General features: G+C 31.9%; 1 protein-coding gene and 1 long non-coding RNA gene across 7 annotated transcripts in view; one reads left to right on the plus strand and one right to left on the minus strand.

Annotated features, from left to right (window-relative positions):
- Positions 1-15246, plus strand: part of LOC141551002 (uncharacterized) — a 33813-nt gene that overhangs the window by 10657 nt on the left and 7910 nt on the right. Inside the window, exon 2 of the long non-coding RNA XR_012484765.1 lies at positions 14513-15159. This is a non-coding gene — a long non-coding RNA (uncharacterized LOC141551002). The remainder of the gene's footprint in view (positions 1-14512; positions 15160-15246) is intronic.
- Positions 1-15246, minus strand: part of ZFYVE16 (zinc finger FYVE-type containing 16) — a 66066-nt gene that overhangs the window by 5356 nt on the left and 45464 nt on the right. For 4 of the 6 annotated variants that reach the window (XM_074282194.1, XM_074282195.1, XM_074282192.1 and 1 more), the window contains exons 11-15: positions 13900-13982; positions 12721-12825; positions 12019-12166; positions 7285-7365; positions 6310-6472 (exon numbers count right to left, since the gene is read on the minus strand). In XM_074282194.1, coding sequence (XP_074138295.1) covers positions 6310-6472; positions 7285-7365; positions 12019-12166; positions 12721-12825; positions 13900-13982 — 580 coding nt within the window. Of the gene's footprint in view, positions 1-6309; positions 6473-7284; positions 7366-11754; positions 11919-12018; positions 12167-12720; positions 12826-13899; positions 13983-15246 lie in introns of those variants that run through there. The other 2 variants (XM_074282196.1, XR_012484764.1) reach the window with 2 other exon arrangements.

The following is a 15246-nucleotide window of genomic DNA, read 5'->3' on the forward strand; positions in this document are numbered from 1 at the left end:
AAGCCCCTGTAGGCTCTAAATCTATGAAGTAGTGATATTTATTTAAAAGCAATCATTCAAATTGGGTAGGACCACTCAACATAATTACGAAACACAGAAGAGAATGAAGCTCGGCATCCCAGCAATCAAGGAAAACTAACCTACATCCCCAAATTGCCTGTCCTGAACAATCTTTTATCATAAAAAAGTTGATTGTTTTTAATGAGATGAAAAAATATAATACTTTTCATGGAATAACAAACTTAGGACCCCCAGATTGGCAAATTTACAAAGCAGACAAAACTGTAAATGATAATATAGATTTGGAATTCAAATCTAGTCCTGCTTATAGTGTCTACTTTGAAAACACAAATTTGTTCCAATTTAAGTGATATTTTAGAAAACAAGTTGAGCATAACTTGAATTACAGGTTTTCTTATCCTCAGTTTTCTCTAAAAAAAAAATTAAACACTGAAATGCAAGACCATTTCTGAATAACTTAGAGATGAAACTCTTCTGATGATCATTTCCATAAGGTTTTATTCAAAGTAAAGTACCATATTTATTATGTATCTTTTAATATAGTTGGAGCTATGGATGAAAAACCCATAGCTCACCATTTACCCTTCTACAGCATGGTCCCAAACCTGGTACAGCTTGCCTAAATTTTTTAAGACATTGCTAGAAGCAGGGCCAGGCCCAGGAACTGTCTCAAGGCTATAGATGTTGCTACAACTTTAGTATTTATGTATTTCTGGACCATTGAACTTGTAAAAAGCTGTGCTACTACTAGTTTTTGTTTAGGTTTCTATTTTTATATATCACTGATATATGAAGGTTTTAAATATTGTACTACTACAATATTTGGGGGGGGGGGCTGAGGCAGTTGGGGTTAAATTATTTGCCAAGGGTCACACAGCTAGGAAGTGTTAAGTGTCTGAGGCCAAATTTGAACTCAGGTCCTCCTGATATCAGGGCTGGTGCTCTATCCACTGCACCATCTAGCTGCCCCAAGTATTGTACTTCTAACAAAAATTTTATTGTTTGATTTTGCATAGCCTGGCATTTTAGAGAGAATTGAATAATACATAAAAGAACATATATTAATATGCTCTAAATATATATATGTTACCTACAATTTATATATGATAAAAGTTCAGTAGAAACACAAGGATCCCTTAAAGCATCACATTTAGAACAGAGGTGTCAGGGGCCTTGTCTTTGGATCCATATAGTCTGAACCAAATTAAAATGCAATTGGAAAATACTTAAATCAGTAAAAATTTATAAAACAGATATTACTTTTAAAACCAAGTCAATATACAGCTCATGGGGATTCTTATGTTTATATTAATGGCACCCATTTTTATTTTAACTCTACTAATCTATAAGACAAAGAATAAAATTATTTTTCTTTAAATTAGGATTCAATTATCAAAGAGGAGAGAGATTCTTAAACCTTACTGGGCTAGGAGGAAAAGTTTTTTTTTTTCTTTTTTCATTTTTTTCTCCATTTTTTAAAAATTATTATAGCTTTTTATTGACAAAACATATGCATGGGTCATTTTTCAACATTGACCCTTGCAAACACTTCTGTTCCAACTTTTCCCCTCCTTTCCTCTACCCCCTCCCCTAGATGGCAGGCAGAGCCATACATGTTAAACATATTAAAGTATATGTTAAATACAATATATGTGTATATATTTATACAGTTCTCTTGTTGCACAAGAGAAATTTGATTTAGAAAGGTAAAAATAACCTGGGAAGAAAAACAAAAAGCAAGCAAACAACAACAGAAAGAATGCAAATGCTATGTTGTGGTCCACACTCATTTCCCAGTGTTATTTTGCTGAGTGTAGCTGGTTCTGTTCATCACTGATCAATTGGAACTGAATTGGATCAGGAGGAAAAGTTTTTTAAAAGAACATGCTAGTAAGAGTAGAATCTTAGGCTCTTAGGTATAAGAAAAAAGATTGTTATTATAAAATGATGAAGCAAGGTTCAAATTGTGGCTTTTTATGAGTACGGAGCCTAATACATCACAACATCTAATGGAAAGAAAGATAAATTTAACAGTTTTGGCCTTTACTATATTAATAAGCTAAAACCCAACAATCTGCTACTAAAGCATAGCAATCCATAAATATTAAAAATAAATTTATTATGCTTTAGCTGAGACTATATGATTCTAGCCATGGAGGCTGCTTTCTAAAAAACATAATACATGACCACAGAGAGGAATCTTCACCAGTAAAAAAAAACCTACAATTCTTTCATGACAACCTGTGAAATGAAGAAAATTATCAGATGGCCCTAAGTCCTCTGTCATTCATTAAGAACTACAGTTTTGAAGGAAGTCTATCCACTTTAATTTCATAGTGTTAGTATTAACACTATGTCTAGCAACAAAGTGAATATAATACTAAAGGCACTGAATCATATCAATCAAGCATTTTTCATGTTTAAAAAAAAGCAGTATTTTTGGCTAAAGAGTTTCTTATTTGGTTTTCTGATACCATAGTACTCAAGTTTTTGTTAAGATGATAATCACAAAAATAACTGCATCTTATACAAAAGATGTCTAGTCTGTTGCAGATAATTGGAATAGCAACATTATATTAATCATTTTATTATATCTTCCAAATTAAGTAAATATATACTGATTATCGGTATATATTTAGATATAAATATGGAAATAAGTAAGGAAATTAAAAATTATATTGGAAAATATATCTTAAAAATGAGAAGTGAGAAGCCAAAGGCCTAGAGACTACTCAGAAACTTCACATTAAAGTATTATGAATATTTTCTTTACAAAAAGGATAACAGGTTAATCATGGATAATACCACAAAAAAATTAAGTTGTATTTTGATGGAAAATGATTTGTTATTAATGGGGTCATCTCCAAAACTGCTTTCTATGTAGTCAAATCACTGACTTATTAAAGCAAAGACTAGATAAATAGAAAAATGATAAATGAAAAAAAAAGAACATACAATTTTGAAAACTGCATCCTCTCTTATTAAGTTACTGAGGATTAAAAATGGTACATACTTGGGACATGAGTCATGGATATAACAATAATTTCATATAGTAATTTAACAAATGAAAAACAAATGCTATAATCAAGAAGATTTAAAGGGCCAAAAAATGCTTTCAATCCACAAAAAAGTTGATTTATTTGCCAAACAAAAAAATTTGGTAAGCAAAGGAAAAAGAGACTTAGAAAATAATGAGCTGAAAAAAAAATCTTATAAGAGAAATATGGCAGAAAATTAGGGGAATTCTTTCTTCATAAGAGAGAAAAACAGTGGATAGAGAGTAAAACTAATTCAAACAAACTTTGGTGAAAAATCCAATTAGCAAGCAAAATTATCCTAAGCATATTTACAGAAGAAAACGTAAGGAGAACAACAGAGTAAAAATGGAAAAGCCCTGCAAAGTTTTTTTCACATCAAATACTGTTCAACATCAAGGACAATGGAGCCACAGCACTTGGACTATATTATCCTGAATGTGCTTACTAAAGGACTAAAGAAAAAAAAAAAAAAAAAAGATAACCAAAGTAACTGTATCAGACCAAGTATGCATATTTAAAAAAAAAAAAAAAAAAAGGCCATGCTAAAGCTGATACAACTGTGAAGGCACTGAGGGATTAATTAAAAAAATATATAAAGAAGCAGAAAATATCAAAAGTATAGGTGTGGAAAGGGGAGATAAGAGAGGGGAGCTCAAATGTGATGAATGCTACAAAAAAGCAACCAACTATTATGAATCTATACAGCCAATCTTTACATCTACACAAACAGTGAAGATATATTTGACGGGAAACCATTCAAGTTTCATCAAGCAAAATTGCACAATTAATCTATATCTTTTAAAAGATGCAAAGAATCCAAAAAATCTATTGAGGAAAAAAAATACTTAATTGAATAGAGCAAAATGCCCCCTTAAAGTGTTAAACAAAATTCTCATATCTACATCAAGTTTTCATGAAAAACATAAGAGAGAACCTTATTCAATGATCTTCTGATTATCAACATGGGGCACACAACTCTCATGAAAAGAGAGGCCTGGACAGGCGCTGAAATGAACAAGTTAAGTCCAGAATTAAACGAGGAGAATGGACTGGACTGCCTTTGGGAAAAAAACTTCCTTTAATGATAGCAAACTTCTCACAGAAACAAAAGTCCATTAATTTAATTCTAATGTTCTATAACTGGTCTGAAAGCCAAAAACATGGAACATTATAATATTTGAAAAAATTTTAATGTATCACTTAAGAGATCAACAGAGAACCATGTGATGGGTGAGAGTACAGTTCTGCCCATAATAAGTTAAGAAGTACAAAAAAAGAACTAGAATAAAAAGGATGTCATTGCATGATTGAAAAAAGGGGATAAAAGCTGGTCATGCAGAGTAAAGGACAGCCACATTCCCATTGGGAATATACTGTCAGGACAGCCACAGACAGTTGCCACATTCCCATTGGGAATATACTGTCAGGAGAAAGTGAAGAAGTCTCTTGTCCCACTGGGTTGAGGTTGATGCTTCAAGACCAATTTGTAGAAGTAAATAGAAAAACGATAGGCATGGATGAAAATTATCAGTTGCTTCCTTGGTGGAACTCTTCACATTGATAAGACTTCTCATCATGTAAGTATGCTTCAGGAGGGTGAAAGAAATGGGAACTGAAGTCATAGGAAAGGGTACATTAGCAAACAGATTCCATTAAAAGGATAAGCAGGAAAACTATGATTAAAGGCATAGAAAAATAAACAGTACTGATTTTAGCATGGAATGAAATGGGAAAAAAAAGTATGGCAAGATACTAATTCTAGGCAACTTTAAGATTCCTAAATTAGAGATAAATCCAAATGATAAAATAAGGAAATAGACAAAGAAAATGCTGGGTAAGCTGGAGTTGATAAACCTATGGAGACTTAGAAAATACATCTTTTTTTCAGGTTTCCCTAAGACTGATTTTTAAATCATGTGACTGGTAACAAAGAACATAAAAATAAATGTGCAAGGCCTCCAAGTGTTCAAAACATGCTGTAAAAACCACCAAAAATTCTAACAAAGAAATCTGAACAAAAGATACAGCTCTATCTATATACAGACTAAAAACACCTTCAATTAAAAAGTGAATTAAAGACTAAATAATTAAATCCACCTAAAACAATTCTTAGCAGAAAATTTATACAACTGAATACACATAAGGGAAAAAGAAATATAAAGAAAAAAGTAATGAAAATTCTAAAAAATGTATAAACTGTTTTCAAACAGTTCAAAAGGGACAATTTTAAAAATTAGAGGTAAGATAAACTAAATTGAAAACATAAAATGAGCTGATTTTTAATGAAAATTAACAAAATTACCAAACCATTAGCTCATCTGATTTTTTAAAAGACAAAAAATTAAATGTAAAAAAGGAATTTCATAAAAATAGAGACATTTTTTAAATTATCAGAAATTATAGAATTATAATGACATAGAGGAAAAGAGAATTGGTTTTGGGGTCAGAGGGCTAATTAAGCTCAAATTCTGTCATTTTGCCTACATATGGCCTTGGACAGGTTAGTTTTGCTATATGAATTTTGATTTCTTCAACTACAGAATGGAAGCACTGGATTAGATGACTTGGAAAGTCAATTACAACTCCAAAGCTCCATGAGTCTAAAACTGAAAACATCGTTTTTTTTATCCACATACATTATTTAAAGGAAAGAGTTTTTAAAATTAGGGAAAAAATTCACATGTATGAACAAAATGCCAAGACTATCAGGACAAGTGATGAGAAAAAATACTAAAAGGGACTTGGCAATATGACATCTCACATTTTATTATAATTTTATTTTAAACAGTAATTATTAAAATATTTGGTATTTTTAAAAAGCAAAGCTAATCAGTGGAATCGATGAAATAATCATCAAATAAGTCTTAAGAAGGATGGAGATTAGACTACTACTGAATAAGTGCAAGAATATAAAAGGTATTCAGGAAACAATTCTATTTAAGCAAACATTCCTGGGAAATCTGGATAGAGGTATGATATAAACATTTCTTTATATCATCTTCAACTATTAAACACAAAAAGTTCAAGCCTGAACTTTTTTTTTTGATCATTCTCCACAATACCAGATTTACCTTTGACCAATTTAATTAATAGCAGACCAATAAAAGGAATATGCCTGGACTTAATGGTGAACAAATTTCAAAAAACAAGATGGCATAAGCATTAATCTAAATGTTTAATTACATTACCTATATGTAAAATTTTGGTCAAAAACTAAATGTTTTAACATTAAAAAAAAAAAAATTCCTACCCTTTGTTTCCTTTTTCATCAGTATCTACCCAGCAGATATCCACATATTCTCTTGAGTCCACTGCATCTACTTTCCCACATGTAATTTTAAAATCTTTTTGGTCTCTTAGAGCTAGCCGTAAGCCTTCCATTGTCTCTGGAGTTATTTGTACCATCAAACCATCTAGAAATAAAAGAATTTAAGTTAGAGATTTTTTAAATCTAAGTAATGAGATTATTGTAAAATAGTGGTTTCTATTATCAAAATACTTTTTAATGTGCAATAGTCATCTCATAATTGAAAAAATGTCCACAAATCATTTAATTCTTAATTCTTTGATATATTTTATAGAGTAAAAGCAATGAGAACTCTACATCAGCCTATAAAAATGTTTAATGACAAAAATAAGCATTAAATTACTGTGTTTCAGTATCACAAAGGTATTTATATGTTAAAAGCTTTCTGAAACAGAGTTCATTTAACCATATACTACAATGCTTATGCTTATAAAATTGTTTATGAAATACTGGTATACAATTTTTAAAAGATTAAACTTATTCTTAATGCCAATTAGTGTTATCTTTTCCCTAATACTTTAAAATAACTTCACTGTAAATATCATTCTTGAAATAAAGCACCTCAACTATTTTCTAAAGAAATTTTTAGCTTTTCCCCCATCAATAAATGTTTTTTTAATTGTCTATTATGCAATAAACAAATTCAATTTGTATTTGCAAGTCATATTTTACTTTGCATATGGAATGTAATCACTTTCCTACTCTGATAAAAATTCCTATTTTAATGAAACCATTGTTTGTTAAACATTAGGCCAAAAAAAGCAATACTATTTTCTTTTGTAGGAGAAATGACCTAAAGTCACTGAAAAATGTTAAAGTTGTAAAGCAGCATATTAGGTGCCTTTTGAAATATTTCCTCAAAAAATTCTAGAAATTAAGTCCATTTTTATATCAAAACAATCTTGAAGAAATTCATACCTTCAACTATGCTAGATTTAGCAAGAAATCCTGAAGATGTTTTTAGAGCTCCATTGAATACCACAAAACTTGCACCAGTCACTAAAAAAAGAAATACAAAATCAGAAGCCTGATGGGTTTTTCATGGTACACTAAATTTGCTAATTTGCCATGAAAAATTAATACCTATCAGTTGTTTTTTTTTTCTTTTTACATGACCAATGTCTCAATTTTATTTTAATTCAATTTTATTTTTGCTGAACTATACATATATCTGTTAGGAGGGACAGCTTGTATTTAGGAAGGAGGCTGCTAAGTTAGTGCAGATGTGACAGATAACACAACAAAAATAAAAACATTTTTATAGCACAAAACAAAAAAGTATAAAAGGGGATACAAAAATTCACTTGCTATTTTGCTAAATTACATGTACATATATACATATACATGTGTATAAACATATGTTCTAGGCAGCAAAAAGAAAACTGGCCTCACAGCTGAGATGTTTATTCAACATGTTGATTGTAGAAGTTGACGACTTCTAAATGCTCTAAACAGCTCTCAAGATTATAAACCACATTAAAGATGCCAACATGCATTGTTAGAGGGAGTTTCCACATCCAGGAGTTCTATATGCCAAATGAATCATAATCTTAATTTCCCCCCCTCCCTGTAAAAGCACTGGACTTGAAATCAAGGAGAATAGGTTCAACTCTTGCTAGGTACCTGGGTAAGTCCCTAACTTCTCTCAGCCTATTTCCCTATCTCTAAGATGGAGATATAATACAGCATTTTTCCCATAGGATTATTATTTAGACAAATGAGATAATATTCGGACAAAGTGTTCTCTTCTAAATATTAGCTCTTACTCTTATGAAGTTTCAAAGCTTTCTCTGTGCATGTTACAGCCTAACAAAGGGGTATGACACAGACATAGGTAACTAAAATGAAAATTAATTCATCGGTGCTAAAAGGGAAGGTGGCTTCTGACAAGAGGACACACAGAAAATGTCATGGAGAAGTGTGTGTTTAAGTTGGGCTTATCAGTAAGAATTTTAAGTGTAGAGAAGAAAATGAAGATCTTATAATCAAAAAGAACAATGTGAGCCCCAAATAGAATAAAGTATTGTTTTTAGGCGACAGAAAATAATTGTTTGGCCAGATCAAACAGTATTAATCACAATAAGAAGTCATTCAGTAAACATTAAGTGCCTGCTATGTACCAAGTTCTGTGCTAAGCACTAAGGATACAAAAAGAGATAGTCCCTAACCTGAAAGAGCTCACAGTTTGGGGGAGGAGAATGAGTTGATACTATGAAAACAAACATACCCAAACAACCTATATAAATAAGGAATAATTAACAGAGAAAGGCACTGGAATTAAAAGGAGTTGGGAAAGGCTTCTTGTAGATGGAATGGTTCTAGATGGAACTTAAAAGTAAATAAGTAAGTCAACAGACAGAGCTGAGGAGGGGAGAGCATTCCAAGCATGGGATACTGCCAGAAAGAACGCCTATTGCCAAGATTTTGGAATGTCTTACTGGAAAAATAGTCTGGAGGCTAGTGTCACTGGAATGAAGCATATGTAGATTGAAATAAGGTAAAAAGACTAAAAAGATAGGAGAGGGGAGGTTATGAAAACTTTTGAATAGCCATTGGAATTTACTGATCAAGAAGCATGGTAGAGAGGGAGGGGCACAGTGAGTAACATAAAAGGACATGTATATTTTTTTTTAAATCCTTTTAGTGGCTGAAGGGAGTTTACTGGAATGAGGAGAGACAAGGCAAGCAGACTCACCAGCAGGCTACTGTAATAATCTAGGCTTGAGCTGTGATGAGGGTATACAGTAGTGGAGAGAAGGGAACAATGTATGAAAGATGCTGTGAAAGTGAAATAGACAAGTCTTCTCAATACTAAAAATAGTGGTGGTGGTCATGATTAGTTCAATAGATGCCAACAATGACATAATAAAAAAAAAAAAAAGTTAAATTTTTTTATTAAATGTCTTTTTAAAAACCAGGCTCTTTAATTAAATTTTCTTTAAAAAAAAAAAAAAATATGGTAAGGATATTCCCTGACATCTTAACTTCAAGGATCTGATATTTTGCTAGTGCTGAATTCACTGATCCAGAACATTTGTCTTCTATGATTTGTTTGGAATCACCATCAGTAACTATGGCCATAAAAGTAAAATTTTAACAGAAATAACCCTCTTCAAATGTACTTAGACTAGTTTTCTAATATGACAAACAAGGTATTGTCAAGTCACTATAAAGTCCTTCCAACTTGATAATCATTGTCAAAAATGGTGCCCTGCTTCAAGAGCCCCGGAGTCCCCTTCATATCATCATAAAGCACCAGAGAAGCAAGATACCTTTTTTTTTTTTTTTTTGCTGAGGCAATTGGAGTTAAGTGACTTGCTCAGGGTCATTCAACTAGGAAGTGTTAAATATCTGAGACCACATTTGAACTCAGGTCCTCCTGACTTCAGGGCTGTTGCTCTATTCACCATACCACTTAGCTGCCCCAAGCAGGATACTTTCTTACCAATTCCCTCCTCAACACTTTACCATCCTCTACATTCCAATGAAATGGCCTCCTCAATCTCTCTGCAACATCAATCCTTTATTCATAAATAAAACCCTCACACAGAACCTATTTAATCTGAGTATATTCATAGTTCTAATAAGTTGAGTTTTTAAATTCTAATTCTAATCAAGAGATTATTAGCAGTAAATGAGGAATGAATATGGGCTACAAGAAGACACACTAATAATACTAAAAAATGATAACCAATTGACCTAGAATTCTGGGGAAAAAACAAACCACTCTTTCTCTTCAGACTTCAAATGGGCAGCCTGGGGTCACTTAAGGTAATGACAAACAACCCATCACTCCTCAAAGGCCCCAAGAACATCATTTTATTACACCTAAGGTACAATATTTAATATTTATTATAATGACCTCTAAGAAGGCAGTATGTATAATAGAATAAAACTCTGAGAATTGGCTCGAATCAGAGGAATTTGGTTCAAATTTCAGCTCTGACACGTAGTGTACAAGTCATGTTACCTTGTGAACTATGTGATCTGTGTAACCTTGGGCAAGAAACTGAACCACCTTGAGTTTCCTTGAGTTTCCCATGTAGAAAAATACACTAGATGATTTCTCAGGTCCTTCCCACCTCTAGGTTTATGATTTTATCATCCTAAAAATTTTTATTTAAAAAAAGGATGTAAATATATTCTGGTTTGTATTTAATATATTTTAAGAATATTTTTACCACAAATATCTAAACCCCCCAGAAAAAGATAAATGCTTAAGCAAAAGAGAATATGTTTTAGTTAATTTTTATAGATTACCTCAGTTACTGAAAATGATGGTTAGAAAGAGGTATGATTGTATAATATAATTAGAAAATCACAAAATACTTCCTGATATGGAAAAATATAAGACACTGAAATTCCAATTCCCAATGTATTAATTAAAGAATGTGTGGTTTAAGATCATTATATACTTCAACAACAATGCTATATGATGATCAATTCTGATAGACGAGGCCCTCTCCAACAATGAGATGAACCAAATCAGTTCCAATAGAGCAGTAATGAACTGAACCAGCTACACCCAGCGAAAGAACTCTGGGAGTTGACCACTACATAGTTTTTTTGTCTATTTTTGTCTGCCTACATTTTTTATTTCCTTCACAGGCTAATTGTACACTGTTTCAAAGTCCAATTCTTTTTGTACAGCAAAATAACTGTTTAGACATGTATACACATATTGTATTTAACTTATACTTTAACATAGTTAACATGTATTGGTCAACCTGCCATCTGGGGGAAGGGGTGGGGGGAAGGAGGGGAAAAGTAGGAACAAAAGGTTTTGCAATTGTCAATGCTTGAAAATTACCTATGCATAAAATTTTTGTATAAAAAAAAAAAAAAAGATAAGCAAACAAACAAAAAAAGAATATGTGGTCTAAATATTAGAGGACAAAAAGGAAATGAACCTAAGTAAACTGGATTTGGAATATACATTTAAATTTAGTAATTTCTAGAGTAAGGAAAATAGCCTCTCCTACAAATGTTCCATACCTCAAAGAAATGGAAATTTGGGAATTAAAAGACCCTTAGGAAATGTTAAGTCATGCTCTCATTTTACAGATAAAACTGAGATTCAAAGAGATTCTTTCCCAAGGTCATATATCCAGAGAACAGAAGAAAGGAACTCTTTATTCAATCCAGTATGTTTCAATGATACTACTTTTTGTTCTCAGGAGGGAACCACATTACAAGACAACAAAATAATAAAACAGCCTAAGTCAGCAAATTCACCTCTATTTTTAGGTAGAAATACACCAAAACTATCTTGGACTAGATAGATTTCTGTTCTATCATGTTTATTATGTTATAAAATGAATTCACAACTTCCCATTAGTACTTACCACTGTCTTCAAGATACAAGAATAATAGTAAGCAATTGGGGAAGGGAAGGGACCTGCAGGAAGGCGGCAGAAGGCAGCAGGAGGCAGCAGGAGGGAGCAGCAAAGAAGAGAACTTGTTTTTTGATGGAACAGTGATCTAGTAAATATTCATCATTTAAAAATCCCAGATCTTATTTTAACTCTTGTGCAATAGTGCCTCTGTTAAGACTAATGACCAAAAAAGTCTTGTTATTATTTAAAATAATAATTAGAGAAAAATTAAGTTTTCATACTAAAATGTGATTTAAAAAAAAAAAAAAAATCTTACCTTTTCTAGGATGGCCAGTTGCACTGTTGGCTTGTGTTTGATAAACTCCATCATTCTGAACACAGACTAGATGAGAATCAGCTTCTATACTAAAACTAGCTCCAATGCTTATGACATGCTCATTGGAAGAATTTATAACTTTCATCACCTGTTAATAGAAAAATATAAGGTATTCTGCATTTATTAAAAATTATTCAAGAAATCCTATTCCTAGAGTGGTTCATCACTGGCAAGCTTTGTTTAGAACAAAATTTACTTAGAATATAACTTCCCTTAGTGTGGCACAAAAAAAAAAAAAAAAAAAAAAAAAAAAAGGTTCTAAAACAAAAGATATAAATAAATTTGTAGAGAAAAAGGAAAAACAAGATATACATTAAAACAGTGATACATATAAGATATGTTTGTTTTTTTTTTGGGGGGGGTGTTTGTTTTTTTAACCAAGAAGACCTCTTATTGAGTATATTCTCTACAGAGGATTTATGGAAGGACATAAACAAAAATTTCTGAGAATGCAGAAGTATGATTACCACTAAGAAGGAATTAGGACTCCTAAGCAGATCACAGATTCAGTGAAATATGAGTATGAAGAAGATACAGTCTGAATGAGTATAAAAGATGACATGCAATATATTCTCCTAAGTAAATATAAAATCTATATAACTAAAACAGGCCCCACATTTTTAAAAAATCAATTGTACTTACATCGCTGTATCTTTTTCGAGGTATTTTTATGCAGCTTTTACCCATTTCCATGTGAATCAACAGCTGTTCTATATTATGCAAAGTGTACTGATAATTTCGGAGGTCCTATAATAAAAATAAGCTGATAGTATACTGCTAATCACCATTATCGTGTCCTTACAAATATATTCCTAACATAGAGTATACAAACACAAGTAAAGCATAAATCAATATGAAATAGTTCACCTAAAAATACAATTACAAACTTTTTTACTGGCTACTTTAATGTAGTAAATAACTTTACTTCAAATGTCACATGTTGGTGCTTATGGCAAGTTGGGGACAGAGGAACTGTCATTTCTATCTGCTACCTATCACCACCATGAAGGAAATAGCCATGTGAAGAAAGGTATATCTGGAATGGATATAGGAGTATGGAACACAAACAAAATACATGATAGGTAGAAGAAGCATGCACAGGATTAAGCTGTCATCAGAGCTAGGTAAAACAAAATAAGTGAGTTAAATATTTTCATAAGCAAAATTTTTTTAATTTCATAAACTCACTAGCCACTGTTCTTTAAAGGAAAGCTAGGTGGCATAATGGATGAAAGTTAAATTCAGGAAAACCTGAATATGAATTCTGCTGCAGAAACTAGTATTGGCTGTGTGACCCTGGGCAAAGTCATTTAACAACCTTTCTGAGTTTCAGTTTCCTCTTTTGTGAAATGAGGGAAATAATAGCACCTACCTCACAGGTTAATTGTGAGGTCTAAATGTCATCAGAATAAGTGAAATATTCTACAAACTTTAGAGTTACATAAATGTTGGTGCTGTTGTATATATAGAAACCCACGTGCTCAAGTAACATTCACAGTTTTCTCTTCTGGTAGGAGTAACTTCAAAGCTCAAAACATACAAAATGGACCATGAGTCTACTAGACAACAAGAAAATCCTTTATTAAATGCTTTCCAAATTATAGCCCATTTGAAAAACTGCTATCACTGAAGTTGAATGAACTATCCATTAAATGAACAATAGATAAGGCCAATTCACATAGTTGAAAAAATACTTAGCATATTTCATTTTCAGAATCTCAAAAGATCCAAACAATATTAACCACAAATTAAATGCATGATAATTGCTAAGTAAAAATGTGCAAATAAGAAGTAAAATTAAGCAAAATTAATTTTACTCACAACAAGTAAGTTCATAATAGTGTGTCCTATTTCTCCAAAAAGAGGTTTTCGACATCTGATACTTGTTAAAGGTGTGGGATATACTGTACATGAGTGAGGAAAAGTGATATTAATGATTATAATAATGCTTTTTTAAAACTATATTTCTATTTTATAAATAGAACTACTGAGTTACCATCAAACTTATAAACCAGGTACTCTTAACCTGGGTTCCACAGATGATTAGATTTCAGGGATCCATAAACTGGAATGGGAAAATGAAAACATATTTAATTTTCACTAACTTTCTAAGTGAAATGAGGTTAGTAAATTTCTTTAAATTTTTTCAATTATTTGAAAACATTGTTCTGAAAAATTATAAGCTTTACCAGACTGCCAAAGGGAGGCACAAAACCCTCTGCTACAGACTGGGTCATGAAAACAGTTGTGCCTAAAGGCTTGAAAGGCTGAAAAATTACAATAAGGATAGAAACTGGTCTCACACAAAATTTTTATTAAATTAGCAAAAGATATTTGCACCAAATTATGAAAAATCTTTTAAGGCCCTCAATATCTAAGTAATCTCTTCCTAAAGTTATGGATGTCACTAAACCTTTTGAAACATTTTTTTCAGCACGTGCAGGAGAAAAAAAGTGAGCAAAGCCAGAAAGGCCCACAACTACTACCAAGTTCTTCAAATATAAGAAAGGAAGAATTATTTCTAAAGCAGAACATCACCCAATGATTTCATGGAGAGTCCTGCTTCCCTAACTTCATGTTACTAGTCCCCTGTTCTAAGTATTTCTATAGTACTACTTTTTTAAAATATCATTTTTCCTTTGGTTCTCAGAATATACCTCTCTAGATTACAAAAGAGAAAATAATCTTTAAAAAATATGGGCATCTGAAGGAGAAAAGGAGAAATTTTATCTACATCAAAAAGTTGGGAGGATGGAATACCATCTGAACACCAAAACTGAAGAACCCAATAAGGGTACCACATGAAGACACTTGAAAAGGATCCACACTGTGAATAGAAGGCAGCCACCTCTCCCAAATAATGATAATGTGGAGCCATACGTGCTATCAGCTAAGAGAACTGTCTAGTAAACATCAGAGGAAGATGAAATAAATTGTATGGGTAATTTCCTGCTGACAGAGAATAAAGCCATGCTATTTGCTGACCTGATAACAATGAAGAAGGCAATCATCTTCCTCAAGGACTTGTCAAAGTATACAGCCAATAATACCCACTTCAAGTAACTGACTTGAACATAAATGGTAAGTAACCTAAAAAAGTACTTCAAAAGACTATGAAGTTTTAGACAAGATCAGAAGACCACAGACACATAGGTAAATTATTACTGT

This window comes from Sminthopsis crassicaudata, chromosome 1, assembly GCF_048593235.1.
Source record: "Sminthopsis crassicaudata isolate SCR6 chromosome 1, ASM4859323v1, whole genome shotgun sequence".
Classification (NCBI taxonomy): domain Eukaryota; kingdom Metazoa; phylum Chordata; class Mammalia; order Dasyuromorphia; family Dasyuridae; genus Sminthopsis; species Sminthopsis crassicaudata.